The 20,520-nt window shown below is 36.3% G+C and overlaps 1 protein-coding gene across 6 annotated transcripts; it reads right to left on the bottom strand.

The window, feature by feature from the left end:
• Positions 1–626: 626 nt before the first annotated feature.
• LOC149041072 (arf-GAP with coiled-coil, ANK repeat and PH domain-containing protein 2-like) lies at positions 627–18,680 on the bottom strand. 6 transcript variants are annotated; one of them, XM_089214356.1, is made up of 30 exons: positions 18,484–18,680; positions 16,809–16,866; positions 16,208–16,266; positions 15,555–15,669; positions 15,010–15,068; positions 14,336–14,398; positions 13,517–13,574; positions 13,242–13,307; positions 13,044–13,088; positions 12,002–12,097; positions 11,429–11,503; positions 10,933–10,976; positions 10,675–10,737; positions 10,218–10,269; positions 9,820–9,923; positions 9,417–9,477; positions 8,837–8,893; positions 8,200–8,270; positions 5,783–5,847; positions 5,462–5,525; positions 4,946–5,015; positions 4,633–4,724; positions 3,920–4,541; positions 3,483–3,543; positions 3,263–3,330; positions 3,048–3,157; positions 2,603–2,663; positions 2,353–2,402; positions 1,981–2,036; positions 627–1,445 (listed from the first exon to the last, which is right to left on the bottom strand). In XM_089214356.1, the coding sequence occupies exons 1-30, from the start codon at positions 18,534–18,536 to the stop codon at positions 1,330–1,332; spliced, it is 2,634 nt and encodes an 877-aa protein (XP_089070482.1). In that variant the 5' UTR covers positions 18,537–18,680; the 3' UTR covers positions 627–1,329. The 6 variants fall into 6 exon arrangements, with proteins under 6 accessions (XP_089070482.1, XP_089070484.1, XP_089070488.1 ...); XM_089214358.1 differs by lacking the exon at positions 18,484–18,680 and adding an exon at positions 17,894–18,011; XM_089214362.1 differs by lacking the exon at positions 2,353–2,402 and having other exon boundaries at positions 18,484–18,676.
• Positions 18,681–20,520: the final 1,840 nt, after the last annotated feature.

The following is a 20,520-nucleotide window of genomic DNA, read 5'->3' as shown; positions in this document are numbered from 1 at the left end:
GCCCTTAAACCTGTCAAACCGCTGAGGAAGGGGGGCATCGGGGTCTATTAGCAACCGCAATCATCCAAAACCACACAACCGCAAAAAAATTGGATCAAAACCGAAAACAGCATGCAAAACAGTCTTAAAAATTTCAACATCCTAGTGATCAAAACCCTTATCGATCTGATGCAGTGGTGACAAGTGGAGCATACAGAGCTTTTTGGGGCTATTCGAGATCAGTGGAGACGCATAATTGCCGCTTAGATCGCAGAGAAACGGGACCCAAATAGGAAAAACCGAAGTTTTCTGGCACAGAGATCGAAAAGCCAATCTTAAAAATAGCCAAAACCGCAAAACCGAAAATCCCAATACCCCACCTGAAAGTGACTAAGATCTAATTTCTCCTCACAATATCACACCTGAATCAAACATTGAGGTCACAAGAATACAGGGAATTATCACCAAATAAAGCAGCTCTTGTTTGTTAAACAAATTCTCCTTACCAGCCCCTCAGGAAATGTATGACAAAAAGTTTGGGGAATATGTATACTGATGTTAGGGTGTAAAAAGGTAAACATAAATGACAGGATATATCAAACCTCAACATTTCACCATTCAAACTGACAAAAATTAGCTGATGGGACTTCAAACAAAAAGGCAGAGATGAGTTTGTTTTTATTTTTTAAATCAATATCAATCTAATGGAGGATACCACTAAGTCTGGTCAAAATCAACTAAATAATGATTCCGTACTAGCTAGTCTGTACAATTTTTCATAACTGAGCATTGTAATATTAATATATAATCATGTTCAACTTTGACTTTTTAACCATAGTATTCATACAGTCAACTCTTCATTAAACATTGATGTCCTTCCTTCCATTCAGTTGTCATAGGGGAAATTTTATTTACAAATTTCATTCCTTTTTTTTAATTTATGATTTACTGATATGATTTCTTTCCTCAAGTTATTCCGTGCAAGATTCTATTCTTTCTTCTAAACAATGCTGCAATTATCATGTAGAAAATTTGAAATTCCTAATGAATAAAAAATAAGTTAATTTGTACAGTTCAGTTTTCCTACATTACATGACAGTTAGTAATATTGTCAGTGTGAAACATTAATTCCTGATTGGTGCAAATTACTACAAAACTAAACATAAATTGGAAATAATATTTTACTCCTTTTGTGTTTGTGGTAAGATTAAATCTAGAGTGAATATTCAAATTATTGGTTTCTTCAATGAAATGAGAATTTGTTTGCTTTTTTGAGCAATGAAACATTTTGATGTGAAGTGACCTCAAATATTTGTTTTCAATTTAAGGTGGAACAAATTGATTTTGTTATCACAGTTGTGTCTGTCTACTTGGTCCACTTGAATCAAAATTGCGTTTAAGCCTGTCAGGGTCTCTGGATGCCATATTAGAAAAATCTCTGAACACATCATTGAATGTAACATCACCTGAAACAAAAAAAAAATGACAGCAGTTAGTCCCTTAATCCATAAGAGTGACAAGGTTCTAATTTCTCTTTACAATCTATCCCTAATATCAAATGTTCAAGTCACGAAAATGAAGGAAACGATCAGCAACTAACAAAGCTCTTCATGGTTTTACAAATTCTCCTTGTTAGACCCTTGGAAATGTATAGAGAACAGTATGGAGAATATGCATAATGATGTTTGGGTGTAAAGGGTTAATTTTTACACACCTTTGAGTGATTAATGAGTAATTTCCCTCTGCAACTACTTATAATCATGGATAAGTAGAGTGCATTTGATTTATGATATCATAATATTTTTGATCATACTGCTTGCCCAGAAATATCCAGGGATAGTGGACTTTCATTGTAGACAAACATGATGAACAATACAGTGGTTAGATTACATTGCTTACCACTCCTTAAATTCACTGATAATTAAAACAACAACAACAACAACAACAACAAAGAAAACAAATCAGAAAAAAATAGATGGAGCACTCTTAAAAAGATCTTACCCTGGGCAATCTCATTATCTTCTCTCATTTCTTCATTCAGTCTTGCCAGTCTCAACCTATAAACAATTTCATTTTTCATTGTCTAGTAAATGTTGACAAGTTAGAAATGGACCAAAAGCAGCTATATGTTTACCGTAATAGATACCAAAATAACCTGACATCCAAAAACAAGGTGTAGATATAAAATTTACAATTCCTAACAATGATTCTTTCACAAAAGAAGACAATGACTAAAGACTGCTGTGTGAATTCCAATTCCAATTTTTTGGGATTCTTTCATTCACCTCTTGAAGGATAAATAAAAAAACCAATTCCTAGGAACAGAATCATAATCAGGCAATATCCACTGTTATATTGCATTTGTATACTTACAGAGTAACAATATCTGCATTTGTTTGTTTTAGTGCAATTGTAAGTGGGTCCTGAAATAAACAAAAGAAATTGATCAAGAAACTTTCATGAGCACTGTTTTTACCGCCACTTGGGACCTTTCATGGAACATCTACTGCTTCCTCTGTTTTCCAGGGGAACACAGATTAATTTGGAAGGAAAGACTGGCAGTTCATGGGAAGTTGTCTCCAAGGGCTTTTTTCATGCATCACCACATTATGTTCACACTCACCTCTCCATTCTCATCAACATCATGCTGGTTACCTCCTCGCTTCAGGAACAAGAGGATGGGACTGAAAATAAAGGAGCAGTATTAATATAAGTGATGACAGATGATGCCACAGCTGGGTGAACTGTTTTAAGCCCTGGCCACACCACTGTATTGTGTTCTAGAGATAGACACTATGCTAAGGAAAGAACTGGTTGCTAAGAGCTACAGGAACTAGGTTTAAGTACACATAGTTATGGAACTTTTACTGGAACACGTGGTTGTAAGTCTTAAACTTACTAATATTCATACATTGATAATAACAACTTGAAGCAAGAAAGAAAAAGAAATAAAATGCTTTGCCTCACAGACACAAACAAGGTTCTCAATACACTCACAATGACTGCAGAAAACAGTGATGGTAAGAGAGAAAATGGTTTTAATAGAATCTTATTTTTGATCAACTCACCCTGTCTGCCCAAGAAGTGCTGCATGATGAAGTGCACCTCTTCCCCTCTTGTCTTTCTGGTTTATTTTAGCTCCATTTTGTAAAAGGAACTCACAAGCTGGTAATGATCCCTTGAGGAAGAAATATAATAATTTCATTACATGATGACCCTTCCATGAAGGAATTGCAAGTACTTAGCATAGCAGAACACCGTCAACAGAAAGAGTCAAACCTACCCCTAAGACAGACTGGTGAAGTGCTGTTTTTCGTTCATCTTCCTCATTTACCCAGTTCACTTTGGCACCTGAAAATTTTCCATAAACACTTTCATGACTTGTACATTTTTGAGGAAAGTGGAAAGTTACACACAGTTTGAGTGATTACTGTAAGTATCACTTTCCAGAAATGTCTGTGCAGCCATTAAATAAACAATAAGTGCAGCATGTTCTTGTCTACCTTCTGCAAGTGATGCAGCCATAAGAGGAAGACTCTTCCATTCTGCTGCTTTGAAAAGTAACTGCAACAAAAACCCACAATTAAAACAAGCCACAAGCAATGCCATGTACCAACTGTTGACCCCTGAGAGAGACCAGCATCTACTTTTTTCTTACAGTATCACCCATGAATCACACATTAACATCACAAGAATAAAGGACATGATCACCAACTAAAGAGGCACTGAATTGTTAAACAAATTCTCCTTGTCATCATGTCACTAAATGTATAGAGAACAGTATGGAGAATATGCATGCTGATGTTTCAGTGTAAAGGGTGAATAATCACCACTAAGTATCAACTTAATAACTCTCAGGACATTACAAAACAGCATATGATATAGCAAATAAATAAATAGATAGTGCAGATCTCTTTATTTGGTAATTAAAGGTGCATACCCTACTGGGATGAACTCTTTTCAACACAGCGATTGCTTTCTCCTTGTCCTCCTTCAGTCTTTTCTCCAGGTCACCATCCCCATTATTCTGCACTCTTTCACAAATGGTTGCCTCGTGAGTCAGACCATCTTCACTTATGGTTGAATCAAATGAAACTCCCCTATCTCTACCCTTGTCAGAAGACATAGCTGCTCCGATGGAGGCTGCCCGTCTCCTCTCACTGTCTTGACATGATGTTGATGGAGCACTAGTTCCCGGTCTGTCCTCATCATGCGAGTCACTGCTAGCAGTCTCATCACTGAGAAAACTTGAAGCAACATGTTCTAACTTTTCAGAGTCTTCACTTGCTACATCTGCAGAGAGTATTTCAGCAGGGGCACTCTTTCGGTTGTCCATCTTTGACTTTGACTTCGCAGCAAGTTTCCGTTTGAAAAGTTTACTTTTTTTGGAGTCTGTTCTCTCAACGGCCAAATTTGTGCCCCTTTCCTCGTGGTGAACTTTCATTCTTGCAAGATTTCTAATGATCCCTTTGTCCAAAGTTTGACAGTTTTTTAGAAAGGTTTCCAGGGAAACAAACTTATGTTGTACATATTTTAACTTGATCCAAGTCTCTCTTTCACCCCTTTGACAAAAATCATTTGATAATTATTTTCAAAAAGTGTTAACTACAAAAATTTAGGAATTCATAATTTATTTAAAACAACAAACAGTACCTGCTACTTTGAGGAGTTGGTTTCTTTGTATGGGAGTTGACTTTTGCTTCAAGAATTCCATTGACCAATTCATTTCCCAATTCTGTCATTAACTAAAAACAAAACCTTGAGTTACTATAACATTCATTTTGTTCTATTTTACCAAGTCCTTTTCTTTTAAATTAAAAATATTCTGTCACCAAGTTAGAGATTATGCCTTGATCACTTTGAGACACAAGCTCGATTAACATTATGTCAGCACATTGTCCAGTAAAACAGTTGTAAATCCAAAGCATTGTGCTTACAAATAACAAAAGTATGCATCCTATATTACCTTGACTTGCTCTGGTTCCCATGCATCAAGGGTCAATGAGCGAACCTTGGAGACGTGGACACCCAAACTCCTATTAAAACAAGCATTACCGGTGGGTCATTTCTTAAACTACATGATTGTAACTTTTTGATCTCTCGTAATATTATTATATATTAAATTTAAATACTTACAAAATAGGTAATTATGCACTGGACAGTTTGTGACTCAGTCAAACACACTGCCCTCAACTGATGATATTTGGACCCAGAGGCATGAATTTACTGAATGTTTGTTTGGTTGTTTTACCTGCTAATTGGACTTAAGAAAAACGACACAGCAGTAAAGCTGAGCCTTTTGTCTGCACCACTGATCTTAAGGATCATGGCATAAACCAGATTATTGACAACACATGCACTCTACAATGCATATTGAGATCCTTCTAATATTACAGATCTGATGTAACCATGACTAGGAGCATGTCATTATGGTAAAAGCAAGGGCTATTCATAAAAAAAAGAACTTTTTTTGTAACAGTACCTGTGAATACCTGAGCATTCTATACACAGTACAATTCCCATGTTAGTACTTGCCCAGGTCGGATCTAAAGGATAAAAAATAATTTGCATTAGAGTTACTTACTACTGGTAACTACAAAATATAAACCATTTAAATTAAAAAAAAAAAAAGGAAAAAGAAAAAGAAAGGCAAAAGCAAACATTCTAACCCATGAAAGGAGGATAATAAAAAAACCCCACATTTTCATTGCAAAGGCCAAATGGTATTAAAAAGTGAACTTTCTTTACACGATCCTATGATCTCAAAGCTACCCTCTCCCACAGATTGTTGTACTATGCTCACCAGTGCTGCTGCAGTCTGCACACTTGTCATTACCAGAGACAGCTCTAATAACATCAAGATTACTTCTGTCATTGAAAAGTAATAAAAACTGTTAAAACACCAAATGAATGTAATTATTAATATTAACTTTTAGTGAACCAGGTCCAAAATGGAGTGTCATGTGTATGATCCAAGAGAGTACTGTCTATGAAATAACAGGAAGGAATGGCACAGTGATGGGAGTGGGGATGACACAGTGATGAGAGCAGGGACCTGGGCCACAGTGATGGAAGCATAGACCCTTGCATTAGTGATGAGAGCAGAGATGGCAAAGTAATAGGAGCAGGGAAGGAACAATGATGAGAGCAGGGATGGCACAGTGATGGGAGAAGGGATGGCACAGTGATGAGTGCAGGGATGGCACAGTGATGGAAGCATAGACCCTTGCATTAGTGATGAGAGTAGGGATGGCAAAGTAATAGGAGCAGGGACAGAACAATGATGAGAGCGGTATCCAGTCAACTCGCCGACGGACCAACTCGCCGACGCCAACTCGCCAACGTATAAAATCGAGTAGAGACGTCGGCGAGTTGGTCCTCAATCCAATACAACTTATTAGAAGTTAAACATACAGAAAAGTAAACGATATTTAGTAAAAAAAACACTGGTGAACAATTTGGTGAACATCAAACAGAAGCTTGAACATTGGTGAACATTGGTGAACATCACCAATGACTATAACAACTTAAGACGCAAACGAGTTATTGTGCGACAACAACACCGTAAAGACTCATCATGTCAATCGCTCAGATTTTTTAAAGAAAAATTGGCTTCCTAGATCTTTAGTAAAAAGCTATTCTTTCTATTTGCAACAAAGTTTATAAAGATATCAAGGCGAATAAAGCAAAGTAAACATCGCCAATGACTATATCCGCTTCAGACGTGAATGAGCTAATTATTGTGTGACAACAACACCGTTTGTGCGTTGACTTTTTACCAAGCGACTTGACTTAAATAAATAAGACCGATTGACATGAGATCCTTATAAACTTTGTTGCAAATAAAAAGAACTGCTTTTTACTAAAGATCTTGTCTAGAAAGCCAAGTTTTCTTTAAAAAATCTGACCGATTATCATGATGAGTCTTTAAAGTGTTGTCACACAATAACTCGTTCGCGTCTGAAGCAATTATAGAGTCATTGGTGATGTTTACTTCGCTTTATTCGCCTTGAGATCCTTATGAACTTTGTTACAAATAGAAAGAATTGCTTTTTACTAAAGATCTTGTCTAGAGAGCCAAGTTTTCTTTAAAAAATCTGAGCGATTGACATGATGAGTCTTTATGGCGTTGTTGGTGAAACAGAGAATTAACTCTGAAGTGTAAATTAAAGTGCTATTTAAACCCATGAATAACCCACAGGGCGTTAGCCCTAATAAAGGGAAACAGGGAACCACACGAGGTAAAGAAAAAATCTTTTGACCTCGGTGGGAATCGAACCCACGACCTCCGGATTAGATCTACCGTTACTCTGCCGACTGAGCTATGAGGTCGCACAGAGAAAGTCGGGGACGATTTAGGATGGTGAATCACGGCGAAGAGAAAGTAAGGGTACATATGACTTTATTAGGGCTAACGCCCTGTGGGTTATTCATGGGTTTAAATAGCACTTTAATTTACACTTCAGAGTTAATTCTCTGTTTCACCATTTGTGTTCCCAGTGCTACGCGGCACAACAGTCATTTATGGCGTTGTTGTCGCACAATAACTCGTTCGCATTTTAAGCTGTTATAGTCATTGGTGATGTTCACCAATGTTCACCAATGTTTAAGCTTCTGTCTGATGTTCACCAATGTTCACCAGTGTTTTTTTTACTAAATATAGGTTACTTTTCTGTATGTTTAACTTCTAATAAGTTGTATTGGATTGAGGACCAACTCGCCGACGTCTCTACTCGATTTTATACGTCGGCGAGTTGGCGTCGGCGAGTTGGCGTCGGCGAGTTGGTCCGTCAGCGAGTTGACTGTAATTGAGAGCAGGGATGGCAAAGTGATGGGAGAAGGGATGGCACAGTGATGAGTGCAGGGATGGCACAGTGATGAGAGCAGGGACCATGGCAAATTCATGCAACCCAGCCATGAGCCCCCACGCAGAAAAGGGAAGCAGACCTCAGTCACACTGAATAAATGGTGGAAAGAGTGGGAAAGGGGTGGGGAAAACTACCTGGATGATGAACTGTCAGTCCAAACCATGCTGCAAGCTCATGCTCAAAGCACGTGCAAGAGTGCCTCAATCAGAGAGCACATGGAATTCTGACTTGTGCGCATATGCAAAAACCGCTGAATACTACTGATCCTCTTAGTTGTCAACTCTGTTAAATTGCTTTTAACTGCATCAAAGAAATCTCCAGCAACAGTATGCAAAAAGCAAGACAATCAAACCTTGATGGTCCAGAAACTTTGTTGAGAGAATCCATACTGTTGTTCATAGAGCCTGGCCCTTGTAAATCACTCTGAAAAAAAATTATATAAATTCTATCTTAAACTTGAACTAAAAAGACATGATAGGGATATCCCCTGAAATCACAAATTATAGGTAAGATGCACATCAGTGACAGCTCACAGAGAAAGTGTGTAAAGAATCAATTTAAAAGTTGTGAACATTTTAAACAAGAGCTAATGAAAAAAGAAAAAAAAATGGAACAGTGTAACAGTGACCAAAAAAGTAGCCTAGTGAAATTGATTCAAGGTATAAATTGAACAACTTGTCCCTGTGTCATGTGATTTTTATACAGTAGTTTTGAGGAAGGTTCTTGGAGAAAAGGACTGAAAGTGCATGTGGCAATCTTGAAAGGTACCATGCAATTAATCTGGGTAGCTGCTAATTAATGAACTTTAATATGCCAAATAAATAAATAAATATATATTGCTTGGATTCATCAAAACTGCAATGCCTTCTCCTCAGAGTCACATTTTCTTGGATTGTCTCTGAAATCCTGAGGTCAAGGAACCATGACTTAAAAACTACCCACAGGGATCACATGCACTATGCGCAAGTAAGTAATTTCAATTCACCCACCTTATCATTGTTACTTTGAATACTGGTTGAGCTATTGAAAGCCTTGTCAATACTGGCCTGTGAATCACCACATAACAATTAAAATTTTAGTAACAGTATTTTGTTAGAAACTTTCTTATTGATCATCAAGTTAAGGATTCACTTCTCTGCCAACACAACACAACAATTTCTACAAAAGCTGATAACTCGTTCACTTCTACTTCAAGCCTACTTACTACAATTTTCAGTTGAGAGAGGGGCAACAAAAGTTTGGTGACCACATTTTGATGTTAAAAATGGGGTTGTTATTATGGGCAACTGGTGCTGTTTTCAGGGTCATTTGTGTCATTTGATTTCTTAACACTATCTCACATGCTTGACAGTTTATGATACACTGCTCTTGAGATTTGGTTAACATTGGAAACAAGGAAGGTTGCCCTTGGAAACAACATTATTTTACAAACAAAACAAAACCCTGTCACCAACCTCATTCCACACCTCACTCAAGTTCACCATCAGCAGAAATTCACCCACAACATTTAGTGTACATCCTTAGACTCAGTTCCTATGTATTCCACTTGCCTCAATTTGATAAACTTACCTGCATAGCTTCCATCCATTCCACTTGCAGTGCTTCACTATCTGCTTGTAAATACCATGATCTAGTGATACAGAGTAGAAGATATCATTTTCAGTTAACTCTAAACTCAAAAAGTGATTAACATGTCACTTCTCCCTATAATATCTATACATTATCCAGCAAATGGGTAACAAGAATACTCAAACTTATCAGGTAAAGAGAATACTCAAACTTGTTAGGAAGAAGTTGTTATCTTGATCTAACACCAATTCCTGTAACCAATTTACAAATGTCTTGCAGTTTGAGGAGAGAATTAACAATCAGATCTTGGAAACAATAACTATTGGTCACTCAGATGCTATCAATTCTGAGTTGTCTACTGTGTATTTGACAGATTTGCAAAAACAGAATTCAGTAGCCTTACTTTGTTGGTGATACCACTTCAAACATAAATCTTCTTTCCACTGTTTCCTCTGCAAGCCTAACTTTACACAATCGAAGATCTTCAACAAGTACTGTTTGATCATCCTGCAAAATTGAATGCAAGTGATACATTAACTGCATGTCATCATCGAATCCCTTCATTCATTTGACTGTACAACTGAAAAAAGGTTTTAATTAAAAACTTCAATAAATTTACCAAGTATTCACAATTCAAAGCATGATAACATATGTGCATAAATAGGTGTATGCACCTGGCTGTTGACATTTGCAGCATGCATGTGATTGACATAATCAGAATGTGACACCAGAAATTGCACATAGTGATCACACTTGTGAGTGTGTGTAATCTAAATATTACATTCATTCAGTCATACACACCTTTAATCTCTTCTGATACATCAGTTGGTTATTCTGAACTGTGAAATATCGCCTTTGGGAAAATAAAAATGAGGTATTTTACAATAAAATTATTTAAGACCTTAACCCTTTACACCCTAATATCAGTATGCATATTCTCCATACTGTTCTCTACAAATTTCATGAGGGACCAACAAGGAGAATTTGCCTGACAATCAATAGCTTTTTAGTCAGTGATCGTCTCCTTTATTCTTGAGACCTTAACGCTTGATTCAGGTGTCGTATTGTAAGGAGAAATTAGATGTTAGTCACTCTTAGGAGTTAGAGGGTAAATCAGCTGCTGCAGTTTTACTTCAGTGTCAATCAGTATCCCATTAAAAAGTACTCAGATCCACTACAACTTCTGAGAGTCGGAGATCTAACCTGTAGAATATTTCAGTCTAAATTCACCCCTAACTCACTGCTACCACACACTCACCTATGCCAACTTCTAAAAGCATTGCTGCTCTTTTTAAATAAGTAGCCTTCCATTACTAAACCACTGCAAACAAATAGAAGCTGAAAATTAACCCATAAGCACATGAACACAAACATGATTTTCACCAAACTGAATGCACAAGATTCACCCCTCAAAGTAAACAGAGAAGTTACAAACTTTGAGACTTTCCATTGTGAATGATGTAAAACATGTATTGAGTATTGTTCAGATATACCATCAACAATTATAACAGTTTACCTTGCATCATTCAGGTTTCTTCTTCCTATGCATCCACTCTCCTCCTAAAATCACAAATCCAAGATAGCAAGCCTTGAGTAAAAACCATGAATCTCATAATCTGGTATTTGACAAATTTTCTGCCCCTTGTTTTTTGCACATTCGACCATAGAAATCTAATGGAATGGTTTCATAGACATTCCAAATCAATTACAACTCACCCACTAATCTCACTATCTTTTTTTGTTTTCTCACAGCCTTGCAACAAGACTCAATCTCACTTTATTGGGGGGAAATTGAATGAAAATGGGAAATTACTGGTAAATGATAAATATATGGAAACATTAACCAATGTATAAGTTTTGTACCCAACTGTATAATTTTTTTGCCTGTCTTTACCTTATTTTTAAACAAAATTCTAAGGCCCATGTTAAGAAATTTTAAATGGCTCTAAGGACAGAGCAAAATTTTTAAGATCTTAAATCATTATAATTATAATAATTGATATTATATCCACCATTTTCTGGACCAATGTGTGTCTTTCCTCCATCTCTTTTTTGTCCATTGTAAACTGGACTGACACTTCTTCCACCTGGATTACAGAATTTGATACACAGTTGTTAAGCGTCACTATCAGCAGACTATTTCCAATTGATCAAAACCTGTCCTCTAATATTTTAAACCTTTCACTCCCAGGAGTGATCAAAGAGGAACTTCACAATTTAAGTGCAACTCTTAGCATAAAGTTGATAAGAAGATTGAAAAATATCTGACGGGGGATACTGTTTGATAATTACAACCAAATTCTCAGAGCTTGAATTATAAGAAATATATGGCAAATGGTGTGAAGAATAAATCTTTAGATCCTAAGAGTGAAAGTGTTTCAATTTTTAAGTTCACAACTGCTTCTGAAATAATGAATCATTGTTTAAAATTAATATACAAACTCTTCCATCAAGGAACAAAAAATCCTAAAAGGTCTGACAGAACAAGACAAAGAACACCAAACTTGTTGAATGTTGCACCAATGGTATAATAGAAGCCAATATCTTGTTATCAAATTATTAATAGTAAATCAAATTCAACCCACCTGATTTGACACCCTCTTCATGTATGCATCTAAATCATTCATCAAATCATAACCTTGATGAAAATATGTTGACTGGGCATGCATAAACTTCAGAATCTATAACAGGAACAAAAACAGACAAGTTCAGTTTCTTCTCCCAGTCAGTCCTACTCATTCAATCTGTACTAAGACTTCTTTTCGAATTTGCAAGGACAAAAGAACCTTTTAGAAAAGATGGACTATCTGCACGAAGAGGTCTAATTAACACTGCCATGTTCTACAAGGATTTCCAGCACTGAGAAAACCTGCAACTGCACATGTGTAAAATTATAATTATATTTTAAATGTGTTTGACATCACAATCAGCTGCTAACACATCACTTGTTTATTGTGCCACTCTGTCAGGCTAATAAATGAATAGCTAAACATTCACCATTCTTAATACAAGGTTGTTTGGTAAATTTGTGACCATGGAAGGCAAAACAGACACTAACGGAAAACTGTTAGAATAGCAAAAACACACAGATGACAAACGGTTGATGAACAGTCCTTGAGGCATTTGAACAGTTTGCCTAACCATTTAAACTGGTGAATAAATTATTTGAGACGTTTTGGTCAGACATTTGAACAGATGAGTAAAAATTTTTATCAGATGGGCAAACCATTCAAATGGGTGAATAAATTAATTGAACAGTTTGATTAGCCCTTCAAACGGTTTGCTTAGCCATTTAAATGAATGAATAAAACAGATAACGTCAAATGGACTGGCAAGCCGTTCAAATGGATGAAAATATTATTAAACCATGATTGGTTGTGCGATTGGTTTACCAATCATATGGATGAATGAGTTGCTTAAATAGTTAGCGAAACCGTTCCAATTGCATGGCTTGATCATGGAACGGGCAATTATACTCTTGTCATTTAAGGCCTATAGTGATTAAATAGTAAACAAAATAATATGTGGTCTCTCGTATGTAAGGAATTTTCCTTCAAGTGTTCAACTAAACACTGCAAGAAGAATTCCATATCTCTGTGCATCCATCTATTATCCTCTACTTCTTACAGTGTCTAGAACATCAATCCTTCTTCGTGACTGTAAAATGTTGATCTGCAATACAAAGCATGGTTTTAAAAAACTGACAATAGTTCTTGGAAGGGGGATAAATTTCATGCTTGCTTACTAGACAATAGAGCAACTATTGACAGAGATTCAATGAACATGACAAGCTCAAAATCGTCACTTCTACACTTTATCTACAACCTGGAAGGCATAGTCCAATGCTGTGTGGTTAAAACATGTCTGATTAGCTTTCACTGCATTCTTAACCTGTTTTGTGGAAATTAAAAAAATAAATAAATAAATAAAAAAAAATTAAATTAACCACAAGGTATTCAGTGTGGTCCTTCAATCGTCATATATAATACAGATTGGTAGGCACAGTAACACACAGCAAGTTACATATACAAACATCTAGGTGGCTATGCAAAATTTTTAGCAACTACACATGAAGCTCTACACTATAACAATAATCTAACCTCCTCCACTTCAGAGGCCTTACAGTGATGTGGAAGCTGTGCATTTCTTGTCAAGGCACTAAAAAGGAAACAAAAAAAATTACAAACATTTTCATTAGCACACAATCCTGGTCTTATGTTTTTGGGCAAAGGACAACCTGCCATGGTGAAGTGGTGGGTAGGGTGTAGGGTGTAGGGTGTAGGGGGTAGGGGGTAGGGGGTAGGGGGTAGGGGGTAGGGGGTAGGGGGTAGGGGGTAGGGTGGATAGGGAGTACAGGGGTATGGGGGATAGGGCACCATCAATGAACTAGAGTTCAGGCTACAAGGGAGGGAGGCTGTAATATTTCTTTTCCAGTCATACTATGGAGTAGTGCATCAAGCGGCCACCATTTTTGTCACCAAGGTGAATGGAAAAAAATTTGGCTGCTATATTTTCAGCAAAAGTCACTGAATGGCCAATCTGTGTGCAGATGCCATATAGAAATCTGAAAGGTTTGCATTTGTCAAAAACCTTTATGATCTACATGCACAGTCATAAACCAGTTCCAGGCTGTTACCACTTCCTCTTTCCTTGTTCAAGTGTCGAGTCCTGAGATGTTAAATTAAGTGAACCTTACAATGACTGCTGGCTACTGTGGTGTTGCCTGCAGCTCTGATGACTTTTTTCTGATTTTCAGTTGCCAAATGGCAAAAAAAATTTGAGCTTAGAGTGCTAAAGAGCCTTATCTCGAAAGCCAATGGGTAAACAAGAGAAAATCCAACATGACCCTTTAGTTACAGCACCAATTATTGAGCTCATGTCAAAAAGGACAGTATACATGTCAAGTATTACACACTCACTTATCCAAATCATCACTGACTTTGTCAAACAGCTTTTTAGCATCCTTAACCTTCTTGACTTCCCTGTAAATGAAAGAAAATAAATAGTATTTAGTTTTGCAAAGATTTTTGATGTTCATCTACTTTTTGAGCAGCTACAGGTATGTTCTAAAATTGTAACAATGACAACACCTTAATTTTCTTGTTAGAGTATATTTGATTCAATAACTATTATTTAATTGTAGTTGCATTATTACAACTTGTTTAATTCCTGCTTTTAACAGCTGACAGTCTCAATTGGAATCTTGAATCAATATTGAATTGTGTAATTAAAAAAAATGTAAATAGGCTCATTTTACAAGAGGAGGCAAACAAATCAATTGTCACAACTACATTGTACTATCAATGTAAAAAAATGAAAAATTCACTTTTTTCTTCTTTACTTTACATTTAACTTCTCCCACAATGTACCTCTCCCCACCTCAAACTGTCCATTGCTGTGTAAGAACTATGCAAATCTTAAAACTTTTACAGAGAGAGGAGAAGGATTTAGAAACGTTAAGGAATTGAAAAGATGTGATTTCATCAAAATTTTCAAAATACAGGTGGGTGTTAACCCTTTTGTACTGCAATGCAGGTTATCCAATTTCTCTTTTTAAGACAAACCTGACAAGAATTTTCACAACCACACTTACTCTTTGATAAAAGTTCTCAGTGTGCTTGAGATTGATTTTTGTGCTTGCTCTAAAAGAATCTGAGGAAAATACAGATACTGATTATTTCACCAAACATGTCATCAAAAATCCAATTCTAGGTGATGTGAGAGAAGAAAACATTTTTTCTCTATGCAAGATATGTAGTCAATAGTAATGAAAGTGAACTGTCAAAAACATGATGTACACATTCACAAAATGTACTGCAAATAAGAGAGTTATCAGTCTATGCTTGTTCTTGTTTAAGGCTGGGTGTGGGGTATGTGAAGCCATATAAAAGGTTCACAATTCTCCACTGTAATAGCTTCTGTTTACCACCAGTGTAATGATATAATCAACATATTGTTCTCCATGACTGCCAGAAAACAAACAAAACAAAATCACAAAGGGCAACAATTCCATGCAGAAAAAATTTTTTTTCTATAAATCATTTTCACCAATTGAAATATTAATTTTTAAATGAGATGTGATTTTAGGGAAGGACTATGGACTATTATAGAGTTGACAATTGAGGAAATCTCACTCACTGATAGGAAGCTCTGAAGCTCAGTCAGAGCACAAGAGAACTTGTCCAGTGTGAATGACACCAGCTCATCTCCTGCAAAGTACTTTGTCAGGTTGTCAATACCACTCACTAAAGCACTGAAGGAAAAGTGACGAAAGCCTTTATGTGAAAATACAGTCATGTAACTAACAAACAATTCTTGTCTGAACTATTCAATTCCAAATTGTGCTATCCTAGACTCTGGGTGCCACAGGAAACCAACTTATGTCATTGGGTGACCTGTATCACTTTGCTGTTATATAAAAGATGTTATGACCTGGTCAGGACAACCCTCATATGTGAAACAAGATCCTTTAGAAACCCAGTAATCCTTTAACCCTTTACACCCCTGCATCTGTATACAAATTCTCCATACTGTTCTCTATACATTTCCCATAGTGCTGAGCAGGAGAATTTGTTGGACAATCAAGGTTTCTTTTGTTGGCAAACATTTCCTTTATTCTCATCACCTTAATATTTGATTTAGCAGTGATACATTAAGGAGAAATTCAATGTTAGTCACTGTTAAGAGTCAAAAGGGTTAAAGAGTAGAGCTTTCAAAAGAGGGAGAAGTGAAAGACCAAGAGAGAAACCACAAAAAGAGATCAGAGCTCTTTAATTGTGTACTAGTATTACCTGGTGGATGAGTTGAACTGTTTCCCTGTCTCTACCATTCCACCACAAAGCTTGATGAGCTACAAGGAACACAAAGGCAAAAAATTATGTTGAACTGATGCTGACAATACTGCAATTTAAGAATGCATCTTATTCAAAGTTATTATAAATTAAGTTCTGCACAAAACTTGGTACTTATTTTAAACACAAACAAGAAATAGTTAGCTCTCTGGGCCAACTAAACTCAGTCAATAAGCACCTTGTCATATGATTTCTTCTCTTCATTTTTTTACACTTTCTTCTTGCTTGAATTTCACAGTGGAAAACACAAGGATATACATTTCCTCCATCTCTACTTCCACTATCCTATACAACCCTCAAACAGGGATTTTTCTACTGTTTATCAATAAAACTGCACACTGAGCCATATGGCTAACACAACGATGTAAAGGGTTTGAACTTAATCCAAACTTATTTCTTGAAGCCTTAATACTCAAAGGTCCACATATTACTGGAATCTATGTCTACATTACTTTTCTATTTCCTAAATTCTTATTCTCCCAGTTTCTGATCTTTCTCCATTTGATGTACACACTAAAAACAGAAATGGTAAAAAATTCACCTTTTCTAAAGCAACTTCCAAAACATTGATATCTTGTTCATTTTGATCAATCTGTAATCTATATAAAAAAAAAAAAATTTACTAGGGATCAATACTGCTTAATAAAAGTGACTAAAGAATGTAAATAATCTATATTGATATTGTTTACTTCCTCTGCTTCTCTGCCAGACACTAACATTACAAACTGAATAAGTTTAATAATATGAAAATGATCAATGATCATGAGTGGCACAAGAATGTTTATATCATGATCAAGACTAAAGGGAAGAGCCAGACCAAGCCTTAAGACAAGGTACAGAGGTATGTGCATGAGATACTTAATGGAGGTCATTTCAGAAAATAATTTTAACCATTCACTCCCAGCAGTGACCAAGAAACACCTTCTCCTCACAGCATCAATACCATGACAAGCAGACAAATAAAGAGGATTTATGAAAATATCAACATGGATAGTATCATTTCATCCAATACTTAATTATAAATTCTCAAACTTTTGAGCCTACACTGGCCATAATTGCTTGGTGAAATTCAAAAAATGAAAAAAAGGACACAAAAAAAATTACCACTCTTAAGAGGAGGGAGGTAAAAGCTCTTCTTTTGGGAAAAGCTTTAAAATAAACAGGAATTTCCAGAGAGCCTTATGGTGTTTACTGGCACAGCAATACGATACTGATATTGCTGAAGTATGTACAAGCAAGATTAAAATCTTGCAGACTGAAAAAAACAAACACCAATTTATACTTGAGGATATTTAATTCCTCAATAACATCGATCTTAAATGCCACAAGGGCAAAGACAATGTGACACCATTGAAACTCTTTTCATAGTAAACAGAACGTGCATAATGCACTTCAAAAGAATTGAGGCAGAAACTAATTAAAGAAGCAACTGGAAATCTTCATTGACTGATTTCAGTATTTTTTGTAAAATGTTTGTTTGAAATGAATAAAAATAACTTAAACGTCCTTGATCTATCCACCGACAAAGAAATCGAAACTAGGTCCATTAAAGCTTAACTTGTAAGTACAAAGTGCGAAACATATTATCCCATGGCCAGCTAAAATTAAATACAATTGACTTCTTACCAGAATTTTATGAAAGTTTTGGGAAAAATCAGCCACATTTAACCAAAGTAGGATTTTAAGCTTCTTATTTCATTTTCTCTAGTGCTCAGTCTAATCAGTGCAGTTGTAAACCTGAAACAATTTATCGAGCATGTGTGAAGCCATTAAAATCGTAACTTGAGTTGATGCCGCTCACACCTGTCTGAAAGTTGTTCAGGAATGATGTCGTTTGAAAATATCCGTTTCTATAGCAAGCGGATAAAACTGAGCACTTTGTTCATATGTCTTCAAAAATAACGCGTTCATGAATGACTTCACGTGCAGTTAAAGTTCAACCGAAAGTTGAACCCGAAAAAAAAACTGAAAACATGACACCTGAAAATTTGTTCAATATAATTAGAAAACTACACTGAACTGAGGAATCCCACGACGATTTTTCAAACTAAATAAGAAAAGAAGTCACTTATCACTGAGAAAACAAGGGAAGTAACGCGACCCCATGTCATGTTACAAAGAATAGCAACAATTGAAAAGTAAAAGCCTCGCCTACGATCGTGAGTCCTTCCATATAACGTCCCTTAATTCTGATAAAGAATCTTATCTTTGCTTACCTGAAACGGGGAGAGTCTTTCAAGCACTCCTCGAATTCTACCGCCTGCTTCATATTGAGTGCTAAAGCTGAAGTTTAATGCCAACGAAGCCCTTCAAACGACTGACAACATCCGGAAATGCTGTTACTCTCTCTTCATCTAGCCCGCCATATTTGTTTTCTAAAGTGGAATAACTAGTTGCCAGTCTCCGACCTCTGACTCCGAGCACGAGTTACCTAATATTCTGCTGGAGTGGGTGGGTGGCTGGAAGATTCGAGATTAGTATTCACAATTCCGATGAGATTTGAAAGAAAATTATAGTTAGATATCACTCGAGAAGCCTCAAAATTTCGCCGGACTGGGCTTTTACTTCCAAGCAATTTCATTATACATTGTCAATCATTCCCGATTCTCTTACAGATTCTACAAAAATGTTCTGTCAACGCGCTACGACACGCGCTACGGATCTGTCAGTGAATTTATTGATCCTGTTTTGTCACAAGGAAACCTTAGTTTGCAGCTCTTAGTGATTGAACTGGGTTCCTAGCCGTCTTTTTTCTTCTTTCGCATTAATTACTGTAAATTACTTTCGTGGCAAATAAGGAAAAAGGAGAACTAAATACAACGAAACAAAACTAATGTTAGTTCAGAAGAGATTTTTTAAACTTATAAAATTACGACTCTGTAATTACTCTAGAGAGGCACTAGCTCTTTTTTCACTCGACTTCAGATGTTTGTGTCAGTCTTTTATAAAAATGCTCTCATTTTGAAAAAGAAATGAGGATAAACTTAGAGGACGAGTTCCAAAATAAATATTATTATGAAATCAACGGGTAATTATGACTAGCTAAGTTAGTTGAACGATAAACGCACCGAGTTATTTCTTTCTTTTATTAGGTACAAAATTGACTAGCTACTAAGTTACATTTTTCGCTCGCTGCTGTACGTCTTCAGTCCTAGTTTAAAATTTATTTTTGGCCTTGAAAAAGATATTTGGAAAAAAAAAGTGGATTTAGCAACTTTCGCTTGATATGATAACAAAAAAAGTATTTGGTAGAAAAATTTAACCAGAAAAAGATTTTAGCCACTGCAAATATATCAGATCAGCCTTTGAATTTTTTCCTATTCTTTATGTCTGATTGGTGTCCGGAATTAATCCAAATGGTATAAATTCATTGTTTTAGAATAAAATAGATCGATTCGTAGCTGCAAGCACGTACATTAAAAAAGATCTATATATTTCTCCGGCACCTTTGCTGACATTTAAAAAAAAAACATAATTAATCTTCTAAAACAGAAGACTTGTTAATAATAAATAGATTTTTGAAATTTGTCTTTGAATGGATTCCCACGAAATAACGTGTTCTGATTGGTTATTTAATATGATCCAGTTTGCGACAGGCGCGCGCCTCTATGACGTGAAATTCGCGCCAGTTGTCAGTGAAAAAAGTCATGGCTGTCTTATTGCAAGCCGGTCCTGCCTGAGAGACAGGATTTTTCAACGAAAATTTCGCTTCGAGATGAAAAAGAAACAGTCGCCGAAGAAATCTCCGAAAGAACATCACATTTCCAAGGCTCAAAAAGGTAATCATGAGAAACTCAGTGTCAAAAGGTGCGTCGATCCCGCCGTTTTGGCGCTGCGAAAGGTTTCAAACACGGAAAGGCCGCCAACACCATATGAAAACGAAAACAGAGCAAGTGAACAAGTTCTCGGCCCTGTATTCGTACCAAACAAGTTTATGAATGGAAGCCAGAATTATACGCAGTATGCCCGAGCCCTGCCATCTGCCTCATGGCCTGTAAACAGCTCTCCAGCGTTTTGCAAAGTGAATGGAAAAACTTCAAACCTTTCCGAAATTTACGGAATTTCAAAACCTGAAGGAACATTAGCTAGCAGTCTCCCAGCTGTGGACAAAAAGGGGCCTTTTAGACTCTCAAACGAGGAATTAAGAACCACAAAAAGAGCTCCGTTTCTTCCTAAGATTGATGGAAATTCAAAGACAAAATCTGCTTCGTTTCACAGTGTAGTTTTAAGCGACCAAGGTCTTAGGCGAAGCC

This window comes from Pocillopora damicornis, chromosome 8 (genome assembly GCF_964200805.1).
Source record: "Pocillopora damicornis chromosome 8, jaPocDami1.2, whole genome shotgun sequence".
Lineage (NCBI taxonomy): Eukaryota > Metazoa > Cnidaria > Anthozoa > Scleractinia > Pocilloporidae > Pocillopora > Pocillopora damicornis.
Note: the sequence above shows the minus strand (reverse complement) of the source record. Positions and strands in the feature narration are given on the sequence as shown.

Excerpts from the sequence above, each read along its gene's own strand:
- LOC149041072 (XM_089214356.1), bottom strand. The coding sequence starts at position 18,536 with ATGAAGCAGGCGGTAGAATTCGAGGAGTGCTTGAAAGACTCTCCCCGT. Across the intron at positions 5,016-5,461 it reads GAATGCTCAGGTATTCACAG|GAGTTTGGGTGTCCACGTCT; the intron begins GTACTGTTACAA and ends TTGTTTTAATAG. Across the intron at positions 2,664-3,047 it reads GCACTTCTTGGGCAGACAGG|TCCCATCCTCTTGTTCCTGA; the intron begins GTGAGTTGATCA and ends CTTTATTTTCAG.